The sequence below is a fragment of the Mauremys mutica genome, chromosome 1 (genome assembly GCF_020497125.1).
Source record: "Mauremys mutica isolate MM-2020 ecotype Southern chromosome 1, ASM2049712v1, whole genome shotgun sequence".
NCBI lineage: Eukaryota > Metazoa > Chordata > Testudines > Geoemydidae > Mauremys > Mauremys mutica.
In genome coordinates this window covers 336,922,501-336,949,658 of record NC_059072.1, presented here as the reverse complement: position 1 = coordinate 336,949,658, position 27,158 = coordinate 336,922,501, and the positions used below count along the sequence as shown (strand labels likewise).

The 27,158-nt window shown below is 44.7% G+C and overlaps 2 protein-coding genes across 2 annotated transcripts in view; both read left to right on the top strand.

Moving 5' to 3' along the window:
* The window catches only part of HEPHL1 (hephaestin like 1), a 76,891-nt gene extending 60,871 nt beyond the window's left edge, over window positions 1–16,020 (top strand). Inside the window, exons 14-20 of the mRNA XM_045019781.1 lie at window positions 1,072–1,212; window positions 4,357–4,463; window positions 6,442–6,664; window positions 7,937–8,076; window positions 8,690–8,849; window positions 13,192–13,272; window positions 13,356–16,020. Of these exons, the coding sequence (XP_044875716.1) occupies window positions 1,072–1,212; window positions 4,357–4,463; window positions 6,442–6,664; window positions 7,937–8,076; window positions 8,690–8,849; window positions 13,192–13,272; window positions 13,356–13,558 (1,055 nt within the window). The 3' untranslated portion in view covers window positions 13,559–16,020. The remainder of the gene's footprint in view (window positions 1–1,071; window positions 1,213–4,356; window positions 4,464–6,441; window positions 6,665–7,936; window positions 8,077–8,689; window positions 8,850–13,191; window positions 13,273–13,355) is intronic.
* A 6,616-nt stretch (window positions 16,021–22,636) lies between these two features.
* Window positions 22,637–27,158, top strand: part of PANX1 (pannexin 1) — a 45,731-nt gene continuing 41,209 nt past the window's right edge. The window contains exon 1 of the mRNA XM_044982686.1: window positions 22,637–22,842. Coding sequence (XP_044838621.1) covers window positions 22,662–22,842 — 181 coding nt within the window. The 5' untranslated portion in view covers window positions 22,637–22,661. The remainder of the gene's footprint in view (window positions 22,843–27,158) is intronic.

Genomic DNA, 27,158 nt, shown 5'->3' with positions numbered 1-27,158 from the left:
CACCTAACTGGAATGGATATGAGCAACACATCTCGAAGAACAACAGTTACAAAGGTGAGTAACCGTCTTTTCTGGCATCTGCCTTAGTTTCGTATGCACGGTGGTTTTTTGCAATGTTCTGGTGGGCAGGCAGGTTGGACTGGATGTTAGGTGTTTGGGTTGAGATTAGGGGTTGGAGAATTGGAAATGTTACTTGTGTCCTATGGAATGACCATCACCTCCTGTGATTTAGGGGTGGGGCTAGAGCTGGTCATAAAATACTATGGATTTTCTGGGAACATTTTTGAAAGTAATGAAAACAATTCCTGTTTTTTTAAAGGGATCATGGAAATTTTCCTTTTTTCCCCAATGAAAAACTGAAAACCAAAAAAAAGGTTTGAATTATTAAACCATGAGAAATAATCAGTTTTCAGTTTCTGAAAAAATTGCCGTGAATATTTTCATTTGTTAAAAAAATCCCAAAAAAACCTCCAAAACCATTTTTCACTGGAAAAAATTTGACTTTTGACTGGCCATATTTGGGACACCCCTCATCTGCTGGGGTTATGGACCTGTTTTGGTGGCCTGTCCCTGGAGGCTAATGGAATCTGAGCATTTCTGATGGGGTCTGAGGGAGAATATTGTTTCTCTAAGGGCATGTGTACATGTTGGCAAAACTTACATTGCTCAGGGGTGTGGTTTAATTATGTTGAGGGGAGAGCTCTCCCCTGTTGGCATAGAGTGGCTACACGAAAGATCTTACAGCTGCATTGGTACAGCTATGCTGCTGTAAAGTCTCTAGCCTATGAAATAATTGTTCATCCTTAACTCTCAGTGAAGTGGCTGTTAGCCTCTTTACAGCTTTGATCTCACAGCATTTCACATGTGGATTTACACTGATTTCTCTTTACTTTCATTATGAGCAGCAGTGACATGTCACAAAAGTAAACTTCCAAGTTAAACGCTAGCAAATTCTATAACTTGTAAAAATAATATTAAATATCCATTTCTGAGCTGACTTCTGGACAAACTCCAGTTTTCTTTATTTTAAAAGAGCAACATTAGTCACCATAGCTTGTTGTTTTCATTTAGGGCCCTTAATCCATGCAGAGGTTGGTGAATCCATGCTCATTATATTTAAGAATAAAGCTATCAGGCCCTATTCAATAACTGCACATGGCATAGAAGAAGTGGGTAGTGGAGAAAGACCTGGAACACTAATCACCATGCCTGGTAAGTATGATCGTTTATTCTTGAGCAACAGAAGAGCTCCTTAAATCTTATATGAAGAAGTCGTTTTAAAAATCAAATGACATTCCTTTTTTCAAACTTTCTGACACCTACACATCTTTTTGGGCACAGTAAATTCTACATTTATCTATCTATATGTCTGTCTAGCTAGGTTCTTATTATTAATACGCTCCAGATTGTATAAGCTTGTTAGGACAGGGACTATGTCTTCACTTGTTTCTGGGGCACATATGGACACTCAGAAACAATAATTAATACTACCAATGGCTCAAACTTTAAAATTAGGTGCCTAAATATAGATTTAGCAACTTTACTTTAGGCACACAGGAACTGAAAATTCTACCCAATAAAAAAATAGAGATCAGGCTCGAGTAGAAGAGATCTCTTGAACAAATAGGAATCGGTATACAGTATATTTCTGTTTTCTCTCGATCCCATGCTCAGGCAAACTCCCACTGAAATCAATAAGGGCCTGATCCAGCTCCCACTGAAATCAATAGGAGTCTTTCCATTTACTCAAACAGGAATCCGATCAGGGCCTACGGGCCTAATCCAAAGTCCAGTGAAGTCAAAAGAAAGACTTCCCATTGACTTCAGTGAGTTTTGCCTGGGTAAAGGCTGCAGGATCAGGATCAGTAATACTGCCTAAACATGATGTTTACCTGAAAGAAGGTGTTACAATTGGCATTTTATGTTATACATGGAAACAGTGATGCCATCTAGTGAGCCAAACTCTGAATAGGCAGAAGCAGGCCCAAATCAACTGGAGTCAGTAGCATTTATACCTGTGCTGCATTTGGCCAAAGGCTGAGATTTTAATAACTTAAAAAAAAAAAAACAAGGAATTCAGAGTTAAGGTTTCCAACAACATAAACTCTGCTTCTTTGTGCATCAACATTACAAATGGAACCTTTATTTAGAGTTGGCCAAAAAAGCTTACGCAGAACCATTTTCCATCGGAAAATTAAGTTCCATCAAAATTGAAATCAGGTTGATTTTGCTAAAATGTTGTTTCAGAAAAAAAATTGGAGGGGGGAAAAAGTCCCACTATATTGAAACATCCTGTTTCAACATTTTCATAATGAAATTTTCAATTTTTTGTTTTGAAACCATTTGCTATTTCAATCTTTTAAATGGGTTGTATATTATAATATAATAATAAAAGTTGAAGTTGAAACTAAACTACACATTTTGATCAATCTGAATTTTTTCCCCAGAATTTTCTTTCATGGAGAATTGTGAAATTTTGGTGTTTTGTTCCAAATCAAAACAAAAACAAATTCTGAAATCTCAAAATCCTTCACAGAATGGAATTTCCATCTTTCACACAGTTCACAAAAATGCATATAATACAGTAGTTCCAAATGCTTCATGTTTGATTATTATATAATACAGTGTAGCTTCTTTGTATGATTCCTTTGTGTTCTGTTATTTTTTTAGCTAGTATATACGTTGTCCAGCACTGCAGTGTTATGATAGACCTTGTTGTAATGCCTGTAATATGCACACTGGGGCCGGGTTATAGTAATGTTGTAGGAAAGGTAGCCCTGATGTGCATGACTGTTAGATGATTAAAATTTCAACCTGAATTTTGCATTCAGATTAAGGTGATGAGATAGCAAGTGTGAAATATCAGGACGGGGGTGGGAGGTAATAGATGCCTATATAGGAAAAAGTGCTGAATATTGGGACTGTCCCTATAAAATCAGGACATCTGCTCACCATACTCTGATTTTTCAAAAGCAAAGAAAATTAATGTATGGCACATGCCTAGAGCACTGTCTAAAATGCCCATCACTTTAATCTATGGAGCAGGGGACCATGCCTCTTGAACTATACAGTTGCAGGGTCCTCCCTTCACCTCTTTCCTTGACTCTTGTCAGTGAAAGGATATTTTCTGTGGGGGTGGGAAACTACACAGAGAGAGGGAATATCCTTTATAGCCACTTTTCCCCTGGTCTCTGTCTTTCCATCGGTTTGGTTCTTGATAACAGTGGGGGAGCATAGGGGCCTGCAGTCATTCCTAATGACCTATCTTCCTCAATCTATTTCCCTATGATTCTTAACCCTTTTGCAGTGTAATCCTTCTGCCAGATGGATTTGGGAGCAACAAGGGCCAGGTTTAATATCTAGGGGTTCCTCTTAACCATACAAAGCAGAATCTGCTCAAGCCTCTATGCGGTTATCTGGGAAAACTTACCACCCGTGGATGCTTCTAAGAGGCAATACTTTCCCTCTCACAAGCACCGAGTCTGTGTATAATAAAAGGGAAAGGGAACCAAGCATTAGTTTGGAAAAACAACCACATTCAAAAACATGCAGTTGTAAGCAAAAACCTGACCCCACAGTGTGCTGTACAAGTGTCCTTTGCCTCAGTTTCCCACCTTCCGGTGGGAAAGTCTAATGAACAAATGTCCCTTTCATACATCACTCTCCTCTACCCCACTCACAGTTGTCTGGCCTTGGTTAGCGAAGACCTACTGGAGAGGGGGAAGGTTAAATGGTGACTAGAACTCTTTCGGCAGAGTCCATACCACCAGGTACAAACACCTGTCCCCACCCCCTCTCTCCTGCCCTCTGCTTAGTGCATGAGGTGCAGTTTAGGTTGACCCCCTCAATCAGGGTAGGCAAAGCACAGTTGAGCTGCCCTTTACTCATACAGTAAGGGTAACAACATTTCACTACCCCTGTACTCAATGCTAAAGTGATTTGTAACCCAACACCAGACAAAAGTGATCATTTTGGCAAAGCTGAGCCATCATGCTGAGGACCTAGGCAGAGTTTCTTCAGTCAAATTATTTTGTTTTGTAAAATCAGGGCTTAACACAGAACTGGAGACACTAATCTCATAGTAATACAGTTCTTGATCATTTCATGCTATATAATCATAAGAATCTTCCAGTTTGTCTCTAACCTCTAATAAAGAACAGAAATGTTTTCAGCATCATTATCAGAGTTTGTTTTCATGGGCATCAGCTCATTATAACACAGCTTCTCCTCAATGCATATGACGCACATTTGGCTCTTTACATTTCTGATTACGATACTGTCAGATCTGAATTATATTTTAAAAACTCATAACATCCAACTGCTATTGGTAAAACTGTTTTCTCACTACCGTTTCAGGGGAAATAAATACATACAGATGGAATGTTCCAGAAAGGTCAGGTCCGGGTACATCGGATCCAAACTGCATCAGTTGGGTTTATTATTCAACAGTGAATTTTGTCAAGGTAACCAGGAAATAGTAACTAAAGGTTGTTATTTTATGTATGGCTTCCTAAACTGGGGATGGATCCTGTGAACCTTTATTCACTACTTGTCTGAGGACTATTGGCATGAGGACGGGTTTACAGGACTTGGCAATTCATGCTTTTGAAGATGACAGCTGATGGTTAAGGCTTCGTTTTAGTCACAGATATTTTTAGTAAAAGTCATGGACAGGTCACGAGCAGTAAACAAAAATTCACAGCCTGTGACCTGTCCATGACTTTTATTTAAAAGTACTTGTGACTAAAACTTGGGCTGGGGGGGCTGCGGGTGTTGCGGGAGGCAGTCCGGAGGTACCGTGGTTACTGGTGGGAGGACCCCGCTTGTCCTGGGGGAGGGTTGGCAGGCCTGGCAGGGGCTCCCTACCCAGCTCCGTGTCCCTGCAGCTCCTAGGTAGTGGAGGGGCACAAGCGCTGTCTGCCACACCTCCCATTGGCCAGGAACTGCAGCCAATGGGAAATGTGGGCTCGGGCAGTGCGCGGTACAGAGCCCCGCCCCCAGCCCCTCCACCACCTAGGAGCTGCGGGGCCATGCCAGTGGGAACCCCCACTCCGAAGTAAGTGCCCCTCCCGCACCCCTCAGTCCCCTGCCTCTAGTCCCCTTCCACACACCCAAACTGCTGCTGCTGCAGAAGTCATGGAGGTCATGGAATCTGTGACTTCTGTGACCTTTGTAACAGATTCGCAGCCTTACTGATGATGCATGAATAAGGCCAAATTTGTCCCCATGTATAGTCCATTGAAATCAGGGGAGTTACACCAGGACTAAATTTGGTCCTTAATGTTTTATTTTCAAGTTTGGGTGGAGGTGGGACTTTGCTTTACTTCATGAAAATCTAAAAGGTAGAAAGTCATTGTTATCATGTTAGACTTTTGTGTCAACTAAATGCACCAACAGACAGGCATAAATAGCACACAGAATACATGAAGCTAAGAGGAAGAATGGCTTCTGGTTTACTGATTAGTAATCAGATGGAAATGTCTTTGGATTCCCAGTGCAGACAATCCCCATTCTCCTTTCAGCACTTTACCAAAAGTCTGTTGCATGGCCGGGGTCAGATTTTCACAAGACCTCAGGCATCTTGATGAAGTAGCCACATTTGATGAAGTGGCTTACGAGTCAGCACCTCACAATGCTCTTGTGAAATTCTGTCTCTCAGGGTGTCTACAATCAGAAGTGTGACTGCAGCACATGTAGACATCCCCAAGCTAACTTTAACCTAACTGGCTTAAAGAACAATAGCCGTGAAGCCGCAGCAGCAAAGGCTAGCGTCTTGAGTACATACCCAATGTCCCGGGTGGGCTTGTACAGCCCGTGCTGCCACAGTTTCACTACTATTGTTATTTGAGCTCGCTAGCTCAGGTATGTCTAGTGGTGCTGCAGTCACACCTCTGATTGCAGTGTAGATAAACCTTTGATCCTTTTGAACTGATGTGTGCTCCGCATGCAGATATCTCCATGTATTCTTGCTTGGCTCTCCCATGTGCACATGGAATTGAAACAAAATTGGATATCAAAAAACTGGGTAGTAGAAAATGTTATCATCCATTCTGGGTGTGAGGAATGGAAACTAAAATTTTCATTTACTTCTTACAAGATGGTGGCAGTTACAACTCCTGGAGTTGGAATAATTATTTTTATGTCTATTATTTAAAAGGTTTTATAAAACAGAGATAAATTGGAAGTTTGAGTTTATAGTAGAAAACTATGTTGTAGTCCTGACTGTCTGAACTCCAGGAAGCATAGCCACTTTCAGTCATTCCTTTACTGCATGGGAAAATATAAGGCTCAGCTCTAACTGATATATATCATATCTGTATTTATTTATTAGTTATGTTATGTGAACTATCAACAATTATTAATTTAACCACAGCTCAATGTTATGGTTAATAGCAATGTTACGTACTGTGTATAACGTCTTTTTTAAAAATCTAATTGCAGGACACTTACAGTGGTTTGGTTGGGCCACTAGTAATTTGCAGAAAAGGAATACTAAATGAAAAGGGTTTAAGGAGAGATATTGACCGTGAATTTGCTCTTCTGTTCATGGTCTTTGATGAAAATGAGTCCTGGTATTTGAATGAAAATATTGAAAAGTATCTGCATAAGTGTCCTGATGACTTTAATTACTCCAAGGACTTTCTGAAGGGTAACAGCAAGCATGGTATGTAGGTTTCATTGGTTGCAGCAGCAGTTTATCCAAGAGACTAATGAATTCTTTTTTTAATATAATCCTTTCAGAAGACTGTCAAATTGGCTTGCAATTGTATAGTCTTGCTGTACAGTCTTCACAAACAAAGTAGACTAGGTCATTATTGGGCCGGATGGCTACTAAGGAACGAGGGTGCATTCTGGGCATCAACAACAAACCTGGAATCAGCCAGCAGACTTTGGGGGACCTTGAAAAAAGTTTTCTCAAGAGTTAGTTTATATTTCATTATGTGCTGAATGGCTCAAGACCCTGGTAGCTGGAGCATTCAGGATATATTCCTGGTCTTGGGTCACTCATTGACTTTGCTTTATAGTTCACCCTAGTGTGAGTGCACAGGGCAGAAAAATCAGCCAAACTACCAGTGTATGCGGAGAGGCCATTCCATGACCTCCTGTCACTGCAGAGTTGTGCTCCATGGTGGCACACTTTGCAACAGCATGATCATGAAGTCTGGGAACTGGGGGCCAAGTGGCAAGAACTGACTGGCCAAACCTCTGGGTGGGGGAGAGAACAGATTGGATGCTATAGTAGCAGCCACAGAAAAGCCAAGTTTGTGTTTCTGCACATTTCTCCCAGTTGGAATGGGACTCCATTCCCACATCCCCCACGTAGGTCCCCTGCACAAAGCCCGCTCACTCAGCACTTTATATTAAGACAGGTTAAAACTTGCCTTATGCATTGCAAAAAACTGCTTATGGTGCTGGGTTGAAACTGAAATGCAAACTGTACTGTCTCCTTGCCTGTAACCTTTGAGATGTGAACAACAACTTTACATTTGAAGGCCTGGGCTTGATTCTCCACCTTCTTGTTTCTTGTGCAGTCATTTGCACTGTTGCAAAGTGACCCTGATTCATCACTTTGTTACTTGTTTTATGCTGGAATAACTCCACTGGATTTCAATAGACTTACATTGGTGTAAAACTGGAGTAATGCAGTTATGAATCAGGCCCAGTGAGTGCAAAGTGGGTGTAAAACGCTACCAGTGACCTAAGTGAGGGTAGAAGTCTGATTCGGTAACGTTTTACTTCCCATTTTCACCCACTTTGCACAGATGTAAGTAATGACACAAGACAATGGAAAACCCAGTCCTTGGTCTCTGCAAAGAGAAAGCAAGAACAAGGGTATGGTACTGGTGTTTCTCTTCAGCACCCTCAGCACTCTGTCTCCTTACTGGACACATTTAGTCCACTAGTGAGAATCACGCTCACTTTGTAATTCTTTCAGCAATTAACGGGAGGCTGTATGACAATCTCCGTGGGCTAACAATGAAAGAAGGTGAAAACACAAACTGGTACTTGATAGGAATGGGAAATGAAATCGATATCCATACAGTCCATTTCCACGCAGAGACCTTCATCTTCAAGGTTGGTAAAAACAAAGTAAAATCTTTACATGTTGATGGGAAATTTTTGCAAGAACTTCTAGCTTCTAGCCTGATCCCACAGCCTTTGCGCGCACACATGATTTGTCATCAGTGGGAGATTTGCATGTGAATACTGCAGAATTAGTTTGAATTTTGTAAAGCTCATGGTTCATATGCCTTTGTATGGTAAAATACATAGTATCATAGTATACATATATCAATAGTTAAAGTGTGCATGTACTACAGGACAATAGAGGATGGTTTACACAAATTGAAGTCAGTGGGAATTTCACCTGCTTATTCTAGAGTTCAGTGAAGCCCTGTGTTCTGTATTTATGTGTTGAAAGAACTATTTAAAGAGCTTGGTTTAGAACAAATACCAACCATGGTGTGGTATTTTAGGGCATCATTGACGTTGCTAATGTAGCACCTGAAATCATTTGTATTAATCTGTATTGCCCGGGGGCCCCATCCCCACTGGGCTAGGCACTGTACAAACACATAACAAGGAGGGCAGCCCTGCTCCAAAAAGCTTACAGTGTAGTCAGAACATGAATGCATTGTTTCAGGTGTAGTAACGGAAGTCTTCATGATGCTGTTTTGTCCTGCCCCAGACGGATAATGATCACAGAGCAGATGTGTATGACCTTTTCCCGGGGACATTTCAAACAATCGAACTCATAGCGGATAACCCTGGAACATGGCTTCTGCACTGTCATGTTGCTGACCACATTCATGCTGGCATGGAAACAACTTTTACCATCAGCAAATCAGGTATAGTATTTGAAAATGCCATTTCATGACTGTGCATTGGTATTACAGCTGTTCAGATAAATGGCAGATGGGAAGAAACATAAGGCTTGGGTCAGCACTGCCAGTATGCTTCCATGCCCCACCAATGTCTGGTTTCAGGGAGTGGACCTACACTGCAGTGTGAACAGGCAATGTTATCACTGCTGCCCTCTGCAAATTTTAAACCTCTTGGAGACCCACAAGAGCTCCTTGAATGGGTACTGCTTGAAGGGAATCACTCTTGGGATTGTGCAGGTTTCATATCTCCTCTAGGTGGAACTGAAGTTGCTTTGTATCACCATAACCTGCTCCTTCAACAAGTCTTGCCACCAGGGATTATCACAAGAGTTTCTGCTAGCCTAAACCAGACAAGCAACTAGTGCAGGGGTCGGCAACCTTTCAGCAGTGGTGTGCCGAGTCTTCATTTATTCACTCTAATTTAAGGTTTCGCGTGCCAGTAATACATTTTAACGTTTTTAGACGGTCTCTTTCTATGAGTCTATAATATATAACTAAACTATTGTTGTATGTAAAGTAAACAAGGTTTTTAAAATGTTTAAGAAGCTTCATTTAAAATTAAATTAAAATGCAGAGCCCACCGGACCAGTGGCAAGGACCCGGGCAGTGTGAGTGCCGCTGAAAATCAGCTCGCGTTCTGCGTTTGGCAAGCGTGCCATAGGTTGCCTACCCCTGAACTAGTGACTATGGCGCATACAGTTATAGAAATTAGAGATGAACAAGATCTATTACATCATGCAAAAGTGAGATCTAAAACTGACCCAGTTAGCTGCCTCAGCTTCCATTGAAGTCAGTTGCATATGCAGGAGCTCAGCACTTAAAATCAGGCACACGGGCCCAAATATACGAAGGTATTTAAATACCTAGCTTCCATTGAAATCAGCGTAAACTAGGAGCTTACGTACTTTTGTGGATCTGGGCCCAGGTGTCTCAAGTTGAGCTCCCAGAAACAGAGGCGCCAAAAATTAATGGATGCATGACAATTTTAAGCATTACGGCAGCCCTTAAAACTAGAGAGAATTTTACACTGGATTGAGTGTGGCTCTTTAATTAGAGCAGAAGATTGTAAGAGTAAATTACTGCTCTCTGTGAATTAGGCTGGCAGAATCTGGTCCTCAGTAAGTGAAGTCTTTTGAGCCTCTCTGATGAAAGTCCCTGTAAATGCACAGCACTATCTTTACGTCAAATGGGAGGAGGTGCAGCTTCAGAACATTGTACTTCTGCCCTAAACTCATTTTCTTTTAAACGCCTCTTTACGCACATTAATAGCCTATTTTTATAAATCGTTGTCACCGCTTATGATGCAAAGTGATTGTTTTGGAATGTTGACTTCATACCTGGCACATGTAGCCTAAATGTCAGTCTGATCAAGTGCTCGTTAGGTGTGGTACAAGTTCATCCAGTGTTGGCCTGGGCCATAAGCACAGAGAAGAATTACCATTTGACTGTGTACGTCAGCTTTGAGTTTTGGAATCATCCTTAAGTAGATGCTGAGATCCTCGAGTTGTGGCTAGACTGAGAGCTTCCTATTTAAACACCAATAGAATGGTACATTTAACTACTAAATGGGAGCGGTTGCATGTTGACTAGGGCTGACTGAAAATTTATTGTCAAAAGGTGTTCTTTTATGGAAAATTGGGGGTTTGACTAAATTAATTTTTTTTTCGAAGTGTCTGTTTTACATAGAAAAGTTCCATTTTTTGGTCAGCAAACTGAACACCTGTTTTCAGTCAAACATAAAAATATTTTTATTCTGAAATGCTGCCACACTGCCTCATGGGTACTGTAGTCAAGGTGCTTCATGCTCCCATTGTCTGTGAGCCTGGTTTCCCTGCCAGACTTCATCTACCATGTTATACCATGGCAAAGTGACTTTCATGAGGCACTGCCTCCCCTCACCTAGAAGGGAGACCGAGGTGCATCATGGAAGATGTAGTCCAACCAGGTATCCCAGCATATTGAGGAGAATGAGAGCATGGGGTACTATGGGGGCATTTTAGAATTGAAATATTTTGGTGCAGGGACAAATTAGTGTCAAGTTACTTGCCCAAAACTTGAAACGTTCCACAGGAGGAAAAAGCAATTATTTTTCAACCATCTCTAGTGTTGAGCTTCCCTGAAAATATAGCCCTAAAGAAAAGCTGTCAGCTCTTTAAAGACTTTCTTAATACGAAAGAAAATTAGAAAAAATGAAGTAAAAACCTATAGCAAGTGAGCTGGAATAACTCCTCAGGAGGGTGATGAAGAAGATTAGATACAGACATTGGACCCAGTCCTGCCAGTGAATAATGCCCATTGGTTCCAGTGGGAATTGTGAGTACACAGCTAATGCAAAAGCAAGCCTATCTAATTCATGTTGTGCTTGAGAGCTTTTCCCATCAAGTCACTTGGAAATCTTACACGCGGAGAACATTTTTATTTCATTTCTGGTAAAAAGACAATTTATAAATTCTTCTCAGGGGCACATTCTTGCATGGAATATGTTTATCGGGCAAACCCTGCCCACAGCTGGGGTAATGATACTGTGCTCTGGGAATGTCCACAGGGGCTGGGGAAAGAAAGCCTCCCCTGACCAGGTGCTCCACAGGTGCTCCAGCACATTCAGTGGCTGCTGTACCTCTCCCCCGCCCCAGTATGGGATGGAGGAATACACAATGGATTTTGCTCACAGTAATTGTAAGGGTTAAGCTGAAATTCCCCTTCACTGTCCAATGTGAATCAGTTCTGTAATTTGCACTTATTCTGGGCGTGAAACTTCTATTGATCTGAGTGAAAGCATGCAGAACTAATGCAACTGAGATCTCTGCTGTTTATAGGTGTAACTCTTCTGCCAGTCAGAGTTGGCAGCAACAAGGGCCGGGTTCAGTATCTAGGGGTTCCTTTTCAACTATACAACACAAAACCGGCTCAAGCCCCCACCCAGTGACCTGGGACAATTACACACCACCCCCTGGGTGCCTCTAAGAGGCAATACTTCCCTTCTTGCAAGCACAGAGTCTGAGTGTATCCAAAAAATTTAATAAAAGGAAGGAAGTAACTCAGCACTAATTTGGGAAAACACCACAAACAGGATTCATAAACTTAGACCATAAGCAAAAGACCCAACCCCAAGTAAGCTGGGCCGTGTCCTTTTCCCCTGAGGTTCTTAAGTCCAGCAACCCAAAAGTCCCTTTAACATGCTCATCCCTTCTCAGCACCCAACTCACAGTTGCTGTCCTTGGTCAGTGCAGACCCAGAGTTCAGAGGTGCATCTGCAGAGTTCACCTCCCGCCCTGATTGGAGGGGGAAGGCAAGTAGGTACTTTACACGCTCCGCTGCTCAGGCATTCACTCGCCACCTCTCTCTGCCAGCTGCCCAATCACCACATCTCTCTGCAGGGCTCTGCTCTGGCCCTCTGCGCCAGCAGCCCTGTCAATCACTGCACCTCTCCACCAGCCACCCTGTTGGCCACTCATTGTGCCTCTCCACCAGCCACCCTGCTGGCCACTCACCAAGATGTTATCAGAGCCCACCACTTAACACAGCTCTCAATGATTGCAGTTCTCAGTGAGGAAGCCTCACAACTGGTGTACACTGGGTAGTTGCTTGGATCAGACACATTATCCCAAAGCAGATCTAATACTTAGACATAGATATCAGTGATTTCAGCTCTGTAGCATGTAACAAGACTCTCAATGAGTCTAAATTAGCTCTTTTATTACACAAAGGAGAGGAAAAGGCTCAAATAATACCTATAGCCATTAAGCAGGGCTCACCACAATACAGCTCCCAGTCCCTACCCTTGCTCAACTCACTGGCCTGTGGAACCCATGTCCCCTACTTAGCGAGTACCACTGTGTTCAGGGTGACCCCCTCCATAGGGCTATGCCAAGTACAGTTCTGTTGCCCTCAATTCACACAAGGATAACAACCCTTTATTACTCCTGCCCCAATAACAAGGGGGTTGGGGATCCAACACCAGCCCAAAGTGATCATTTGGACAAGCAATCTCATCATGCTGAGCACCTAGCAGGGTGGGTGTGTCCATGCAAACAAGATCAGCTCCTGAAGTCCTCTTCCACAGCCCATCACTAGATGTCAGCAGAGAGCTCATTCAGACTCTGCTTACATAAGAAAGGGAAATTTTGCCCTTAAAACTACCCCATAGCTACTGGCAATCTCTGCCTGAAACTTTGTTGGCCTAATCAGAATTTCTATTTGAGTTACCCATGTAGAATAAACAATGCATTCACTGTTTTCTCATACCACTAAAATCTGCTTCTTTATACTGTTTTCAGTCTAAGTAAGCTTTAATTTTTTTACACAGATAACAAAGTTCCTTTAGAAGGAGGAGTAACAACCACAGCATATGACTCAATTCATGTAAAACACCGGGCTCCTGTAAAGGGTATGGATTCATTTTATTTAAATAATATAAACTTAAGCCAATGGATGTACAGATTTCTCATATGCTGCTACTTGTTTTGACAGGTGATGACAGAGAAGGAATCAAATTCTTAGGCAAAGCTCTGGGTGCAGGAGAAGCTAACTCAACACTCATAGCCCTTTTTTCTGTTGGACTTGTTCTTCTGGCAACAATATTAATCCTCATCATCCTCATCACTTGTCAGAGAAAAAGGACATACTACAGGTCTGTGCAACCCAAGTGTGCGCTCCCAACTGATTCCCTGTAAATCTGTATTTTGGAGACCGTTTATAGAGCTCTGTTGGATTTCATTGTATATTGTTGGTATATTGAGGCAAGATATATGTTTGTGAAAATTACAAAGTGAGAGCCCAATCCTGCAGCCATAAGTCACGTGTGACATAGGCTGCAAGCTTAGGCCCTGATGGCCATATCCTGCTTGTCTTTGCAGCCTGATTCTGCTCTGTTGAAGTCAGTGTGAGTTGTGCCATTGAATTCAATAGGAGCAGGCTCAGACGTAGGGCTAGTGTACATTAGAAGCGCTACATTGGCACAGCTGCATCAATGTAGCGCGTCTGGTGACGACGCTCCTCACCAATGGGAGAGAAGTCTCCCATTGGCATAATTACTCCACCTCTGTGAGAGGTGATAGCTATGTCGGCGGGAGAGTGTTTCCCACCAACATAATGTTACCAGCTTAATTTCTGGACACTCCGGGCTTAGATTGATGTAACTTGCATCACTCAGCAGGGTGGCTTTTTCACATCCCTGAGCGACGTAAGTTATATCAACATAAGCAGCAGTGTAGACCTGCCCTTATACTTGAGTGGTCCCACTGATATCAATGAGATTGCTCACTTGAGTTAGGCGAGCAGGATTTGGCTTTGAGAGCTGATAAAATGCATTAGGCTTCTGATTCTTTCAATGCTGTAAAATGTAGTCAAACAATTTTATTTTTAAAATTTGAATTGAGTTGTGACTGGAGCAATGAGAAACTCAACAAGGTAAAAGGTTCATGCAAACGTCTTCTCCTGTTTCAGTTCATGTTCATTGTGCTTGGAGATTCTGGTTCAAATAAACAGTAAAACACACTGAGAAACCTAGTCAAACCCACAATAAAGCCCAGACTTTTCTTTTTATGCGAACCTATTATTGGCCCTAGATTACCTCAAAAGATTGATAAGCCTCAGTGAACATGTTGACCACATGGGTTAACTTTCTAGGGCTTACTGGGCTTCCCCTATAGTTAATGTGAGCAGGAGGAGCCTTATCCAAAGCCCACTGAAGTCAATGTAAAGACTCTTACTGACTTCAGTAGCTTTGGATCAGGCCACAGACACTAGCTCTTAATGAACCCAAAACAGGTGAGTTTTGTGTGGCTTTGGTTTCATAATGAAAATTTTACGCAGCTCTAATTGTGAATCACTCCCAGATGTGTGTAAACATGTTGACTTTAAAGAGATTTTAACAGAATCTTGTGCTTAAAAAGTAATACACAGGACCAAAGTATGCCTTCAAGTTCAGTACATCATCTTTGCATTTCCACTGAGTGCAATGGGTTTGCATGGGTGTACGTGAGGGCAGAATTTGGCCCATAGTCTCTGTGATAAAAGAGTTGCATAATGGGATCTCTATTGGATAATGCTATGTTGAGCTATTTTCAGTGTGCCAGATTCTGCATGTGCTAGTGTAAATCTGGAACAAATCCATTGATTCACTGGAGATACTCTGGATTGATACAGTCTGAGGACAGAATCTGGCCCACTGAATCTACTAAAAGTTTAAGAGTTCTCTTCCTGTATCCTATTAAATGAGATTGCTGTTTTGGGGGCCAACATTTTAAAGGTATTTAGGCACCTAATGATGCGTATAGGCATTCTGGGATTTTTTTAAAGCACTTAGAGGCCTTACTACCATTGAATTAGGTAGCAAGGTGCCTATCTGCATCTTTAGGTGCTTAAATACCTTTAAAATTCTGGCCCCCAAAACACATCAAAAAATCTGGCCTTGGGTTACTAAAGAGAAAGTCATCTGGTTCTATAACTACTGTTTATTGTGGGCCTGATTCTGTGACCCATACTTACACCAAGTAGTAGTTTACTCCCTGATTTCAATGAGACTACTCAGGAAGTCAAGTATTTACTCAGTGTTAGTAAGGGTGGTAGAATCAGACCTTATATATAGTGATACTTGAATGTTTACAGCTCATTTTGAATGAGCTATTGTTTAGTCCTGCCACAAGTATGTTCATATCACCTACAACCCTGGTGGATGAACTCCAGAACTAAAGCAATGTTTTATCTGTGAAATAATTTAACTGAGTTTGAGTTTCAGTGTAAATTCGAGTTAGTGCATAATGTCATTTTTTTACTCTTCTGTATTTAAAAATATGCTACGCCTGTGTAGGGAACTTTACTGACAGTCACTCTGAATGTAGGTTAATGGTATTCTGGATTAATGCCTAGATCACCAACAGATAAAAGGTGTTAAAAAAAATCCTTGAGGTGTGGGGTGTTTCTCAGTGTTTCCTTGATTCTTTTGTTTTCTTCTGGTTCTTTAAAAAGCAAAACAAAAAACTTTCTAGATAAAGAGGCCTGATCTTTCAACCATTACTCATTCAAGAAGTCTTTCAAGAATAGTGACTTGTGTGAGTTAGTTACAGGACTGGGCTCAGAATTAGGATAGCAATTACAGTAAAAGCTGTTTTATCCGGCATGTTGGGGAAATGGGAAGTGCTGGTAAATGAAAAATGAGGGTTAAATAAGAGGGAGGGAGTTTGGGTGCGGGAGGGGATTTGGGGCAGGGGTTTGGGGCATGGGAGATGGCTTGGGGAAGGAGGTTGGGGCACAGGAGACGACTCAGGGCAGTGGGTTGGGGCACAGGATTGGGTATGGGGTGCTGGATCTAGGGGGCACTCACCTCAGGCGGCTCCCCACAAGCGGCGACCTGTCCTGGCTGCTCCTAGGAGGAAGCATGGCAGGCGGCTCCATGCGCTGCCTCCACTCTGCCCCGAGCACTAGCTCCACAGGTCCCCAAGCTTGGAACCACGGCCAATGCGAGCTGCGGGAGTGGCGCCTGCAAGCGGAGGCAATGCACAGAGCTGCCTGCTGCGCCTCCGCCTAGGAGCAGCTGGGACAGGTAACTGCTTGTGGGGAGCCACCCGAGGTGACCGCCCCCTGGATCTGGGACCCCACATCAGGGCTGCTGGGGGGGGGCAAGTGAGGCAATTTGCCCCAGGCCCTGCAGGGGCCCCCACAAGAATTCTCCAGGCCCAGCTCCACCTCCGCCTTCCCCCATCCCCTGGCGCCTCCGCGTGCTGCGTCCAAGAGTGGCCCTGGACAGAGCTAAAGCAGTGTGGCTCCAGCAGGGCCTGAGCTCCTCCCGCTCAGAGCCACATGATAAGAAGGTAGGGCTGCGAGCTCCGGTCCCGCTGGAGCCATGCCGCTGCAGTGCTGTACAGGGGCCAGGGCAGCTCCTGGACATGGCGCGCTGAGGCTCTGAGAGAGAGGAGTGGTGGGGTAACCCAGGAGCGGCCCTGGACAGAGCTAAAGTGGCATGGCACCAGCGGGGCCTGAGCTCCTCCCTGCTCGGAGCCATGTGGTAAGAGGGTGGGACAGGGCTGCAAGCTCCGGGCTGACCGGCGGGAGCTCAGGCCTCGCTGGAGCCACACCGCTGCAGCACTGTCCAGGGCCACTCCTGGACGCGGCACACTGAGGCTCCGGGAGAGGGAGGAGGCGGGGGTAAGCAGCATGGCAGGGGGCTGAGACTGGGGGGGGGGTGGATAAGGGGCAGGGAGTCCAGGGGACAGGGAGGGGGCAGAGGTTCTGAGGGGGCGGTCAGGGCATTCCGCGGGTCTGTCAGGACTCGGCGGGAGTGTGTGGATAGGGGTCAGGGCAGTCAGGGGACAGCGGGGGTTGGTGGGGTCCTGGGGTGGTGGTTAGGGAGGAGGTCTGGGGGGGGCAGTGAGACAAGGAGCAGGATGGGTCGGGGATTCTGAGGGGGGCGGTCGGGGGCAGGAAGTGGATGGGAGTCAGATAGGAGGCAGGGCCAAGCTGTTTGGGGAGGCACAGCCTTCCCTACGCTAAAGCTCATTCAGCAGTTTGAGGCTTGCAGACAGCTATTTAACACAAAGAGCCAAGCTGTTATCTTTTCCATGAGGGAGGGATCATGTGAGAAGAGCAATATCCTACACCACCTACCTCCTTCCCAACCCTACCAAAAGAGACACCCCTCCCCACCGCCCCATACCCCGAGGCTCCAGAGGGGTTAATTCAGTGGTTCTCGAACTTTTGTACTGGTGACCCCATTCACATAGCAAACCTCTGAGTGTGGACCCCCCCTTAAATATATTTTAAAAGTGTTTTTAACGTATAACACTATTATAAATGCTGGCGGCAAAGCGGGGTTTGAGGTGGAGGCTGACACCTTGTGACCCCCTGAGGGGTACCGACCCCCTGTGTTAATTTAATTTTAGCACCCTGTGCATGTGCTATTTTGAGCATTTCAGTTTTCACAACATAGGCTCATCCCAGATTCTGGAACAAGCTCAAATGCTCAGTTCGTGGAGTATGTACATAAGCTATACTAAAGACAAACCCACAGTAACCGTCTCCAGTTTGTGAGGGACCCCATGGAGCCAGTCTCTAGGAAACAGATACATTCATGGAAGTTAAGCCCATTAGTGGCTAATAGTCAGTCAGGATAGGTAAGGAATGGTGTCCCTAGCCTCTGTTTGTCAGAGGGTGGAGATGGATGGCAGGAGAAAGATCACTTGATCATTACCTTTTAGGTTCACTCCCTCTGAGGCACCTGGCATTGGCCACTGTTGGTAGACAGGATACTGGGCTGGATGGACCTTTGGTCTGAACCAGTATGGCCATTCTTATGTTCTAAGGTAAATGAACCCAAAGTTATGGAGACCGATATGAATCAAGGAAGCCAGCAGAGTATCAGAAACCTGGAAAAATCTCTGACTGGATGGGCTCAGGAGTTTGGTCACAAGCTGAGGTGGCTCAAAAGTTCTGGATTTTTTTTTAAGCAGAATTTTTTTTATTGTTTTTTTAAACAAACACAGCAAGCAGCAAATATTTGGCACACACTTCTGAAACCCCAAACCATGTTCAGGTTTTTGGCAGACTAATTTCAGCTTTTCAATTAAAAAAACCACAACAAATTTTGAAGGAAAGCAGACATTGTCCGTGATTTTTTTTTCTTTTTAAAAACCCCTTGTCATAAACAGATAGTTAAGGGTTAATGTCTCTTTTACCTATAAAGGGTTAACAAGCTCAGTGAACCTGGCTGATACCTGACCAGAGGACTAATGAAGGGACAAGATACTTTCAAATCTCGGTGGAGGGAAGTCTTTGTTTGTGTTCTTTGTTTTGGGGGTTGTTCTCTCTTGGATTTAAGAGGGGCCAGACGTACATCCAAGCTCTCCAAGCTTCTTAAAATAGTCTCTTCTATTCAACATAGTGAGTATTAATTAAAAAGGCGGATTAGTCTTTTATTTGTTTTCTGTATTTGCAAATGTGTATTTGCTGGAAGAATATTTTATCTCTGTTGCTGTAACTTGTACTTAAGCTAGGGGGGAGGGAGTCCCTTTAGTTTTTATAAGCTGTATACCCTGTAAGCATTTCCATCCTGATTTTACAGAGATAGTTTTTACTTTTTCTTTCTTTAATTAAAAGCTTTTCTTTTTAAGAACCTGATCGATTTTCTTCCCTTGTTTGAGACCCCAGGGGGTTAGTCTGACTCACCAGGGAAAGGTGGGGGAATGGTTTATTTCCCTTTGTGTTAAGACCCAAGGGGTTTGGGTCTTGGGTTCCCCAAGGAAGGTTTGGGGGGAATGGAAAGTGTACCAAACCACTATATTTTTGGTTGGTGGCAGCACTATCAGATCTAAGCTAGGATTTAAGCTTAGAAGGGTACATGCAGGTCCCCACCTTTTGGATGCTAAAGTTCAAAGTGGGGAACAAACCTATGACACCCCTAGTTTTTGATCAAAAAATAGTTTTGACGGAAACTATTTGTCCAACCCGTCAAATGAACTTTAGTGCCTTTTAGCACTAGCTGATGCTGAGAACCAGTGATACCTTGCAAAGGTGACTTGAAAAGAAGTTTTCTCAAAACTGGGTTTGTGCCGAGATGAGGAAGGTTTTTAAATGTTTATTTTTCCCAGGGCTGCCCCAGGGGGTGAGGGGGGTGGGGAGAAGAGGCAAGTGGGACAATTTGCCTCAGGCCCCACAGGGGCCCCCATGAGAATATAGTGTTCTATAGTATTGCAACTTTTTTTTATGGAAGGGGCCTCTGAAATTGCTATGCCCCAGGCCCCCTGAATCCTCTGGGTGGCCCTGCCCCACACTGCCTCCCATGCCCCAAACCCCTGCCCCGAACCGCCTCCCATGCCCAAACTCCCTCCCAGAGCCTGCGCTCCACACCCCTTCCTGCGCCCCAACCCCCTGCCAGCTCCACGCCAACCAGACTATAAACCGGAATTTCAATGAAGATCAGAAATGCTGGTTTATAGAGCTTTCCAGTTGGTGAAGTGCTGAATAAAACAGCTTTTACTTACATTGTACCACAAACACTCCTTCAATCATTACTTTTAAAGCTTCCTATATAGCTGGCTAAACCTAATAGCAATCAGGGAACCACAGACATTCTAAACACTTGTTTCATTCCACTATGTAACCACTAACATTGAGGTCTCTTGTTCTTTGTTAAATACTATTCATGTGTCCAGAATGCTTGTGTACTATATACAAATAGAGTTAAGGCTTTCACCCATCATGCACCATAAATCAACATTATTTAGGTATTTTTATTTCTGTTTTCCATATCTTTGCTGTTTAAAACAGAATCATAAAATATCTGAATGGTATAATTTAGCCTTTTATATAAGGTTTAAAACTGTAATGTATTAATAATAAAAAAAAAGTTTACCAGTTGTATGAACCTCCTGACTGTTTCTTTAATACAGGAACTCTTTTTTTTATTTGAATTGAATAGTTGTGGTGGAACAGATACGGGGTATTTCAAAATGTCTTTAACAGTATTGCAAAGCTTCATGCTGTTAGTGAACCAAACATTATACTTTCACTGTTACCTTCTCCTTCCCCACCTTCCCTCCCTGCTTATCTTTTCTCTCTCACCATATGCTAAGAGTGTAAGCTTTTTGTGGCAGAGTCTGACCTTTTATTCCATGTGTGTACTGCACCTAGCAGTATGGGGCTGACTTCTCCAATTTTCTTCAGGAGCTTTGTTGGAATAGCATAACATTCTTATTTCAGATGCAAATCCCAAACAAGCCCTCAAGGCCAGCATGTCTCCCTGTACCTTCAAATTTTAGGCTGAATATCAGGAAAATGTCTTAATGCTAAATTCTGTCAGACTGTAGCCTAATCTCCCTATGAAGAAGCCCCTCTCACCAAATCCCTGCCTTGTAGTGGATGCTACAATCCTACACTGACAAGGAGGGTGGGTTAGTTGTCTTGTTAGGATCTTGATCCCACAAACATTCTGTATGTGGCACTTCAGTTGAAGTGAATGGGGGTTCTGCATGGCAGAGCATTTGACATATTGGTCATTTTCGTCATTAATTTCTGAGATTCTTATGTGAAAGTGGGTTGCCCCTTAAAAATCAACGAACCGGTAACATATGCAGTCTGGTTCCATTGCCTCCTGGGCCCTCTGGCTCTGGAGAAAGCTGCAGTTATCCCATAAACACAAGAGAATGGAGTTCACTGGATTCAATCCAAAACCAAAAATTCCCACAGAAAGTTAGTGGAAGCCAGAGACCAGATGGGGGGATTTTCTTTTCTCTCCCTGTACAAATAAGCTATTAACATGCAGTCATAGCTAGTTGCCATTCCACATACTTTCTATTGGATGTTACAGGCTGGAGAGTAGCCAGGTAGCAGTACAAATACAGGATGCAATTTGTAAGAAGCACTGGGAGTAACCCAGGGTTTAATCTGTAATAACTGAGGTGCTGGGGCTCAAGTCATTTTTTTACGTTCATAACTAATGCAGCAAGCCCAGAGGTGCTGGGGCTATGAACTGCCAAGCACAGAGGTGCGGAGGCTCAGCACCTTTTGGCCTAAATTCAGTGGGGATTGCCACAATTTATCTGTAGAGCATTAATCTGCCCTCAGAGCTCTACTCTAATCTCTGCCACATGAGATCTTTGGCTTGCTTCTCCGCTCCCACTACTATAAACCAAGAGTAACTTCACTGAAATCAGTGGAAACGACTTTGGCTTAAAAGCAGCGTGACTGGAGCATCAGGCCCATTGGCCTCTGATACTGCTTCTTTCTATAAGCACAATTTTCCCCAAAATGATATGACAGGCAGAGAGACTCTCATCCCCATAACCACAAGGAGGAAGATTGTTTGGGTGGAGGGATGGGGCTTGGAGCACCCACATCATCAACCCAGAAGCTCCTATTTAAGTTAGGGCCACAGGGGCAGTTCTAGGGTTTGGACCAATGATTGCCCTCAGCCACTCCTGGATGGACCCAATCCTGCCACCGCCCCTACCCCTGTGCCCAACCAGCGGGGCCCAATCCTGCCACCATCCCAACCAGCGGGGCCCAATCCTGCCACCACCCCTTTCCCTGCGCCCTGACAGCAGGGCCCAGTCCTGCCACTGCCCCTGCCTCTGTGCCCAGCCAGCGGGGCCCAATCCTGCCACCACCCCTGCCCCTGCGCCCTGACAGCGGGGCCCAATCCTGCCACTGCCCCTGCCTCTGTGCCCAGCCAGCGGGGTCCAATCCTGCCACTGCCCCTACCCCTGTGCCCAGCCAGCAGAGTCCAATCCTGCCACCACCCCTGCCCCTGCGCCCTGACAGCGGGGCCCAATCCTGCCACCACCCCTGCTCCTGCGCCCTGACAGCGGGGCCCAATCCTGCCACCACCCCTGCCCCTGTGCCCAGCCAGCGAGGCCCAATCCTGCCACCGTTCCTACCCGTGTGCCCAGCCAGCGGGGCTCAGACCTGCCACCGCCCCCCCCCCCCCTTTCTGAGAGCCACACCCTGAGCTACCCCCGGTTCCCGCTGCCCGCCGGGGGGCTGAGCCCGGCCCCGCCTCCTCCCCGCGCTCGCGGGCTGCGGCGCAAGGTCCCGAGACCCGAGCGCGCTGGCTGGGGAGGGGGAGGCGCCGCCGCGGCCCCACTCGGCGGGGGGGAGCCGCGAGCCAGACAAAGAGCCGGAGCGGGGCGCTGCCGCTGCAGGCCGGGGCTTGCCTCGCTGCTGCCGGCGCCTCGGGCCGCCGGGGGCAGGCGCGAGCAGGAAGCAAAGCGAAAGGAGCGGGGCGGGCTGCGTGCCGGGCGCTCCGGGCGCCTCCTGTCCTGTCCTGCCCGGCCCGCGCTCGCCATGGCCATTGCCCACATCGCCACCGAGTACGTCTTCTCCGACTTCCTGCTGAAGGAGCCCTCCGAGCCCAAGTACAAGGGGCTGCGGCTGGAGCTGGCGCTGGACAAGCTGGTCACCTGCATCGCCGTGGGGCTGCCCCTGCTGCTCATCTCGCTGGCCTTCGCGCAGGAGATCTCCATAGGTAACCGCGCCCCGCGCCCGGCCAGCCCGCAGCCTGGCGCCTTGCCACGGTCCCGGCCGGGCAGCCCCGCCGCGGCTTCCCGACCGGCGCACGCCTCGCCCTGCGGAGCGGCTGGGCGGAGCCCGGCTGCATTGTCAGGGCTGCGGGAGCTTGCTCGGCCCTTCGGAAACTCGTGTCTGTGTGTGGACAGCTCTGGGTTAGGCTGGGTCGGATGGTCCTACTGACCTGGGGCTCAGCACCAAGCCACTTGCCTTTCTTCCCGTCTGCAACAGATTTGGGTTTATCTTTATATTAAGGGGCGAGTCACACAGGGCAGCAGAGAATCTCAGCTGGCAGCAGAAAATGGGGCTCCTAGTTGGACAAGAATTCTTTACTCTTGCTAGGAACCCGTCACTGGATTTGGGGGAATAATGTGATTCAGTCAGTTCGTCTTTCCTGGCGCACTGCACGCGCTGGTGATGTCTAACTAATAATAATGAAGAGCCAAGTTTATTTCATACAAATTGTATCCAGCGCCATAGATTCGCTGGTCAGAGTAAACACGCGCTGTATAAAATTAAAGTATCCTTCCCAAGGAAATAACAGGAGAGAGAAACCAAAAACATCTGTGTATCACAATAGGGAACTGAGCAGTTTCTTTGTTACTGACTGCACCAAGATGTGAGACTGTTCAGGGAGCATGGGAGAGGAATGTATCTGAATAATTAAAACTAATAGTTTGGCTTTGATGTAAACAGGTGTGGATGACTACAGGTGCACTGCACTTCAGGCTTAAGAAAATGCTGATAGAAATGTCATTTTTAAGGAATATGGTGAAATTTTTGGCTTGTCAGCCTTTGCATTGTTCCATTAAAATACTCAGTTTTCCACTTCCTAGACTGATACGTTTTTGTCACTCAGAAGGACTGAAGGTTACATATGGTTACAAAAGGGAAGCAGCGAATGATTCTGACAAAGATTTGGGGGTTGTGGTAGATAATCAGCTGAACATGTGATGGTGTGACCAAAAGAGCTAATGCAATTCTGGGATGCCTAAATAGGGGAATCTCAAGCAGGAGAAGAGAGGTTATTAAATCTCTGTATTTGGCACTGGTGCAAGCACTGCTGGAATACTGTGTCCAGTTCTGGTATGCACAATTTCAGAAGGATATTGATAAATTGGAGAGTGTTCAGAGAAGAGTCACAAGACTGATTAAAGGATTATGAAACATGCCTTATAGTGATAGACTCAAGGACCTCAGTCTATTTAGCTTAACAAAAAAAGATTAAGAAGTGACTTGGTTATAGACTGTAAGGGTATGTCTACACTTACCGCGTGGGTCGACGCGGTGAGTTCGACTTCTCGGAGTTCGAACTATCGCGTCTAATCTAGTTCGAACTTTCCGCGCGCTCTGGTCGACTCCGGAACTCCACCACTGCAAACGGCGGTGGCGGAGTCGACCTTGGAGCCGCGGACTTCGATCCCACGGCGTCTGGATGGGTAAGTAGTTCGAACTAGGGTACTTCGAGTTCAGCTACGCTATTCGCGTAGCTGAACTTGCGTACCCTAGTTCAACCCCCGCCCTTAGTGTAGACCAGGCCTAAGTATCTACATGGGGAACAAATAGTTAATAATGGGCACTTCAGTCTAGCAGAGAAAGGTAGAGCATGATCCAATAGTTGGAAGTTGCAGCTAGACGAATTCAGACTGGGTATAAGGCATATCTTTTTAATGGTGAAAGTAATTAACGATTAACAATATACTAAGGGTCGTGGTGTTTTTCTAAAAGCTTTATCTAAAAGCTATCCTCTAGGAATTATTTTGGGAAAGTTCTATGTCTGTGCGATACAGGCGGTGAGACCAGGTGATCACCGGATCCCTTCTGGCCTTGTAATCTCTGAACTAGGTACATCAATTCACATGCAAAATTCTCATTGAATTCAATAGGTGTTCCATGCATATGACGCCTGGAGATGGCCCATAATTTACACACTGACAGAGGCAGACATGGGGCTTTATTACGCTGCTGAAGAAGAAAGTTTATCTAATATTTGTGTATATCTCAGACGCTTGAATGTGTGCCCATGTCTGTTTCAATAGATGACAATGTAGATAGGTTGTAATCTCTGCTCCTTTGTTTTCTTTCAGTTTAATTCAACTATAACACTTTATTGTGCTTATACTTGGGAAAAATATTGTAAATTTGATTTACAGCCTTATTAATGCTCTCTGTTGGACTTTGGTAAACTGTCATGGGTATTTTTATGACCTTCAGTACTGTGGTATCTGTGGTATAAATCATAGAACTGGAAGGGACCTCGAGAGGTCATCTAGTCCAGTTGCCTGAACTCAAGGCAGGACTAAGTATTATCTATACCATCCCCGACAGGTGTTTGTCCAACCTGCTCTTAAAAATCCCCAATGATGGAGATTCCACAACTGCCGTAGGCAATTTATTCCAGTGCTTAACCACTCTGACAGTTAAGAAGTTTTTCCTAATGTCCAACCTAAACCACCCTGGCCCCAATTTAAGCCCATTGCTTCTTGTCCTCTCCTCAGAGGTTAAGAACAATTCTTCTCCCTCTTCCTTGGAACAACGTTTTATGTACTTGAAAACTGTTATCATGTCCCCTTTTCTCTTCTCCAGACTAAACAAACCCATTTTTTTTCAATCTTCCCTCATAGGTCATGTTTTCTAGATCTTTAATCATTTTTTTTGCTCTTCACTGGACTTTCCACACTCTCTAATGTATTTATCCTCACAACTCCCCTCTGAGGCAGGGAAGTGCTAATATCCCCATTTTACAGAAAGCCTCTCTGTGCATCAGTTCCCTAAGGCCCAGATCCTCAAAGGTATTTAGGCACTTAACTCCCTTTAAAATCAATGGTAGTTTGGTGCTTATTTACCTTTGAGGATCTGAGCCTTAAGTGGCTTACCCAAGGTCTGTGATGGAGCAGGGAAGCTGGGTCTCCCAAGATCTATGCTAGCACCTTAACCACGGGACCATTGTCTCTTATGTTTCATCCTAATCTGTGACTCTCCATACTTTCATTGTCTGTCATTAATGTAATATTCTTCTAAAAGATTGTAGTAGTGCAGTGCACTGAAGTAACTGCCACCTCTTTTTTAACAACACACTCTCTGCTATTGATTTCTACAGGCACCATGTTACTCTTCTCATCGAATGAAATGTTGTTTAGATAGATTACATATCTGTTGCCCTTTCATCAATTCATTTATAATACTTGGCTCTGAAGGGCTAGATTGTGCCTTTATAATTCAGTCCTGAGTAGGTACATAGAGCTGTACTAATGGGAGCTCAGCAAGGGATTTCACTGTGAGGAGACACAATCCATCCCTGAACTTCCAGATAAACATGCTATCCCTAGTCCTGTGCTAGCCTGCTCTAGTCCTTCCTCCTTCTTCTCTTCCTTTGAGGAGATTTCTCTTCCTGGGGTGTGCACAGAGGGATCAGTCTCTCTTGTCTCTCAAATGCAGTGACTATGGCTGGCCATTGGCAGGGCTTCATTGAGGAAAGGTTTTGTGCCTCCACCAGCAGCCCCCCACAAGGGCAAGTTGCAATCTGGTCTTAAGCAAAGCTGATAATTGGACAAACTTGTGTTCAGTCACTGGTAACAGTTGAAGGCCTGATCCTGCAAATGCACATGTGAGTAACTTTACTCCTGTGAGTAGTCCCACTGAAAGTCAGTGGACCCACTCACAGTACTAAGCACTCTGCCCCTAGGCTTTAGTCACTATAATGTCCTAAGTGGGCCATAAGCCTGAGCCTTCCAGAAAGTCACTCTAGGCTTTAGTGGCAAAAGGACTAGCAATTCTGTCTGTTTTTAGAACTAGAATTCACCAGATTAAATTAATAGGCAGCAGGTTTAAAACAAAAGGAAGTATTTCTTCACACAATGCACAGTTAACCTGTGGAACTCTTTTTTCCAGAGGATGTTGTAAAGGTGATATCATAGGTTTATTCCCCACTTTGAACTTTAGCGTTCACAAGATGGGGACCTGCATGGACTCCTCTAAACTAAAATCCTAGTTTAGATCTGGTAAAGCTGCCACCAACCAAAAATATAGTGTTTTGGTACACTTTCCATTCCTCCCAAACCTTCCCTGGGAACACAGATCCAAGCTCCTTGAATCTTAACACAAAGGGAAATAATCCATTCCCCCCTCCCCTCTCCAAGTCCTTAGGAGAGATACCTGGATTCAAATTCCTTGAATCAAACAAAGAGGGATTCACTTTTCCCCCTCCCCTTCCCCTGAAAATCCAAACAAGGGAAGAAATCAATCAAGTTCTAAAAAGAAAAGATTTTATTAAAA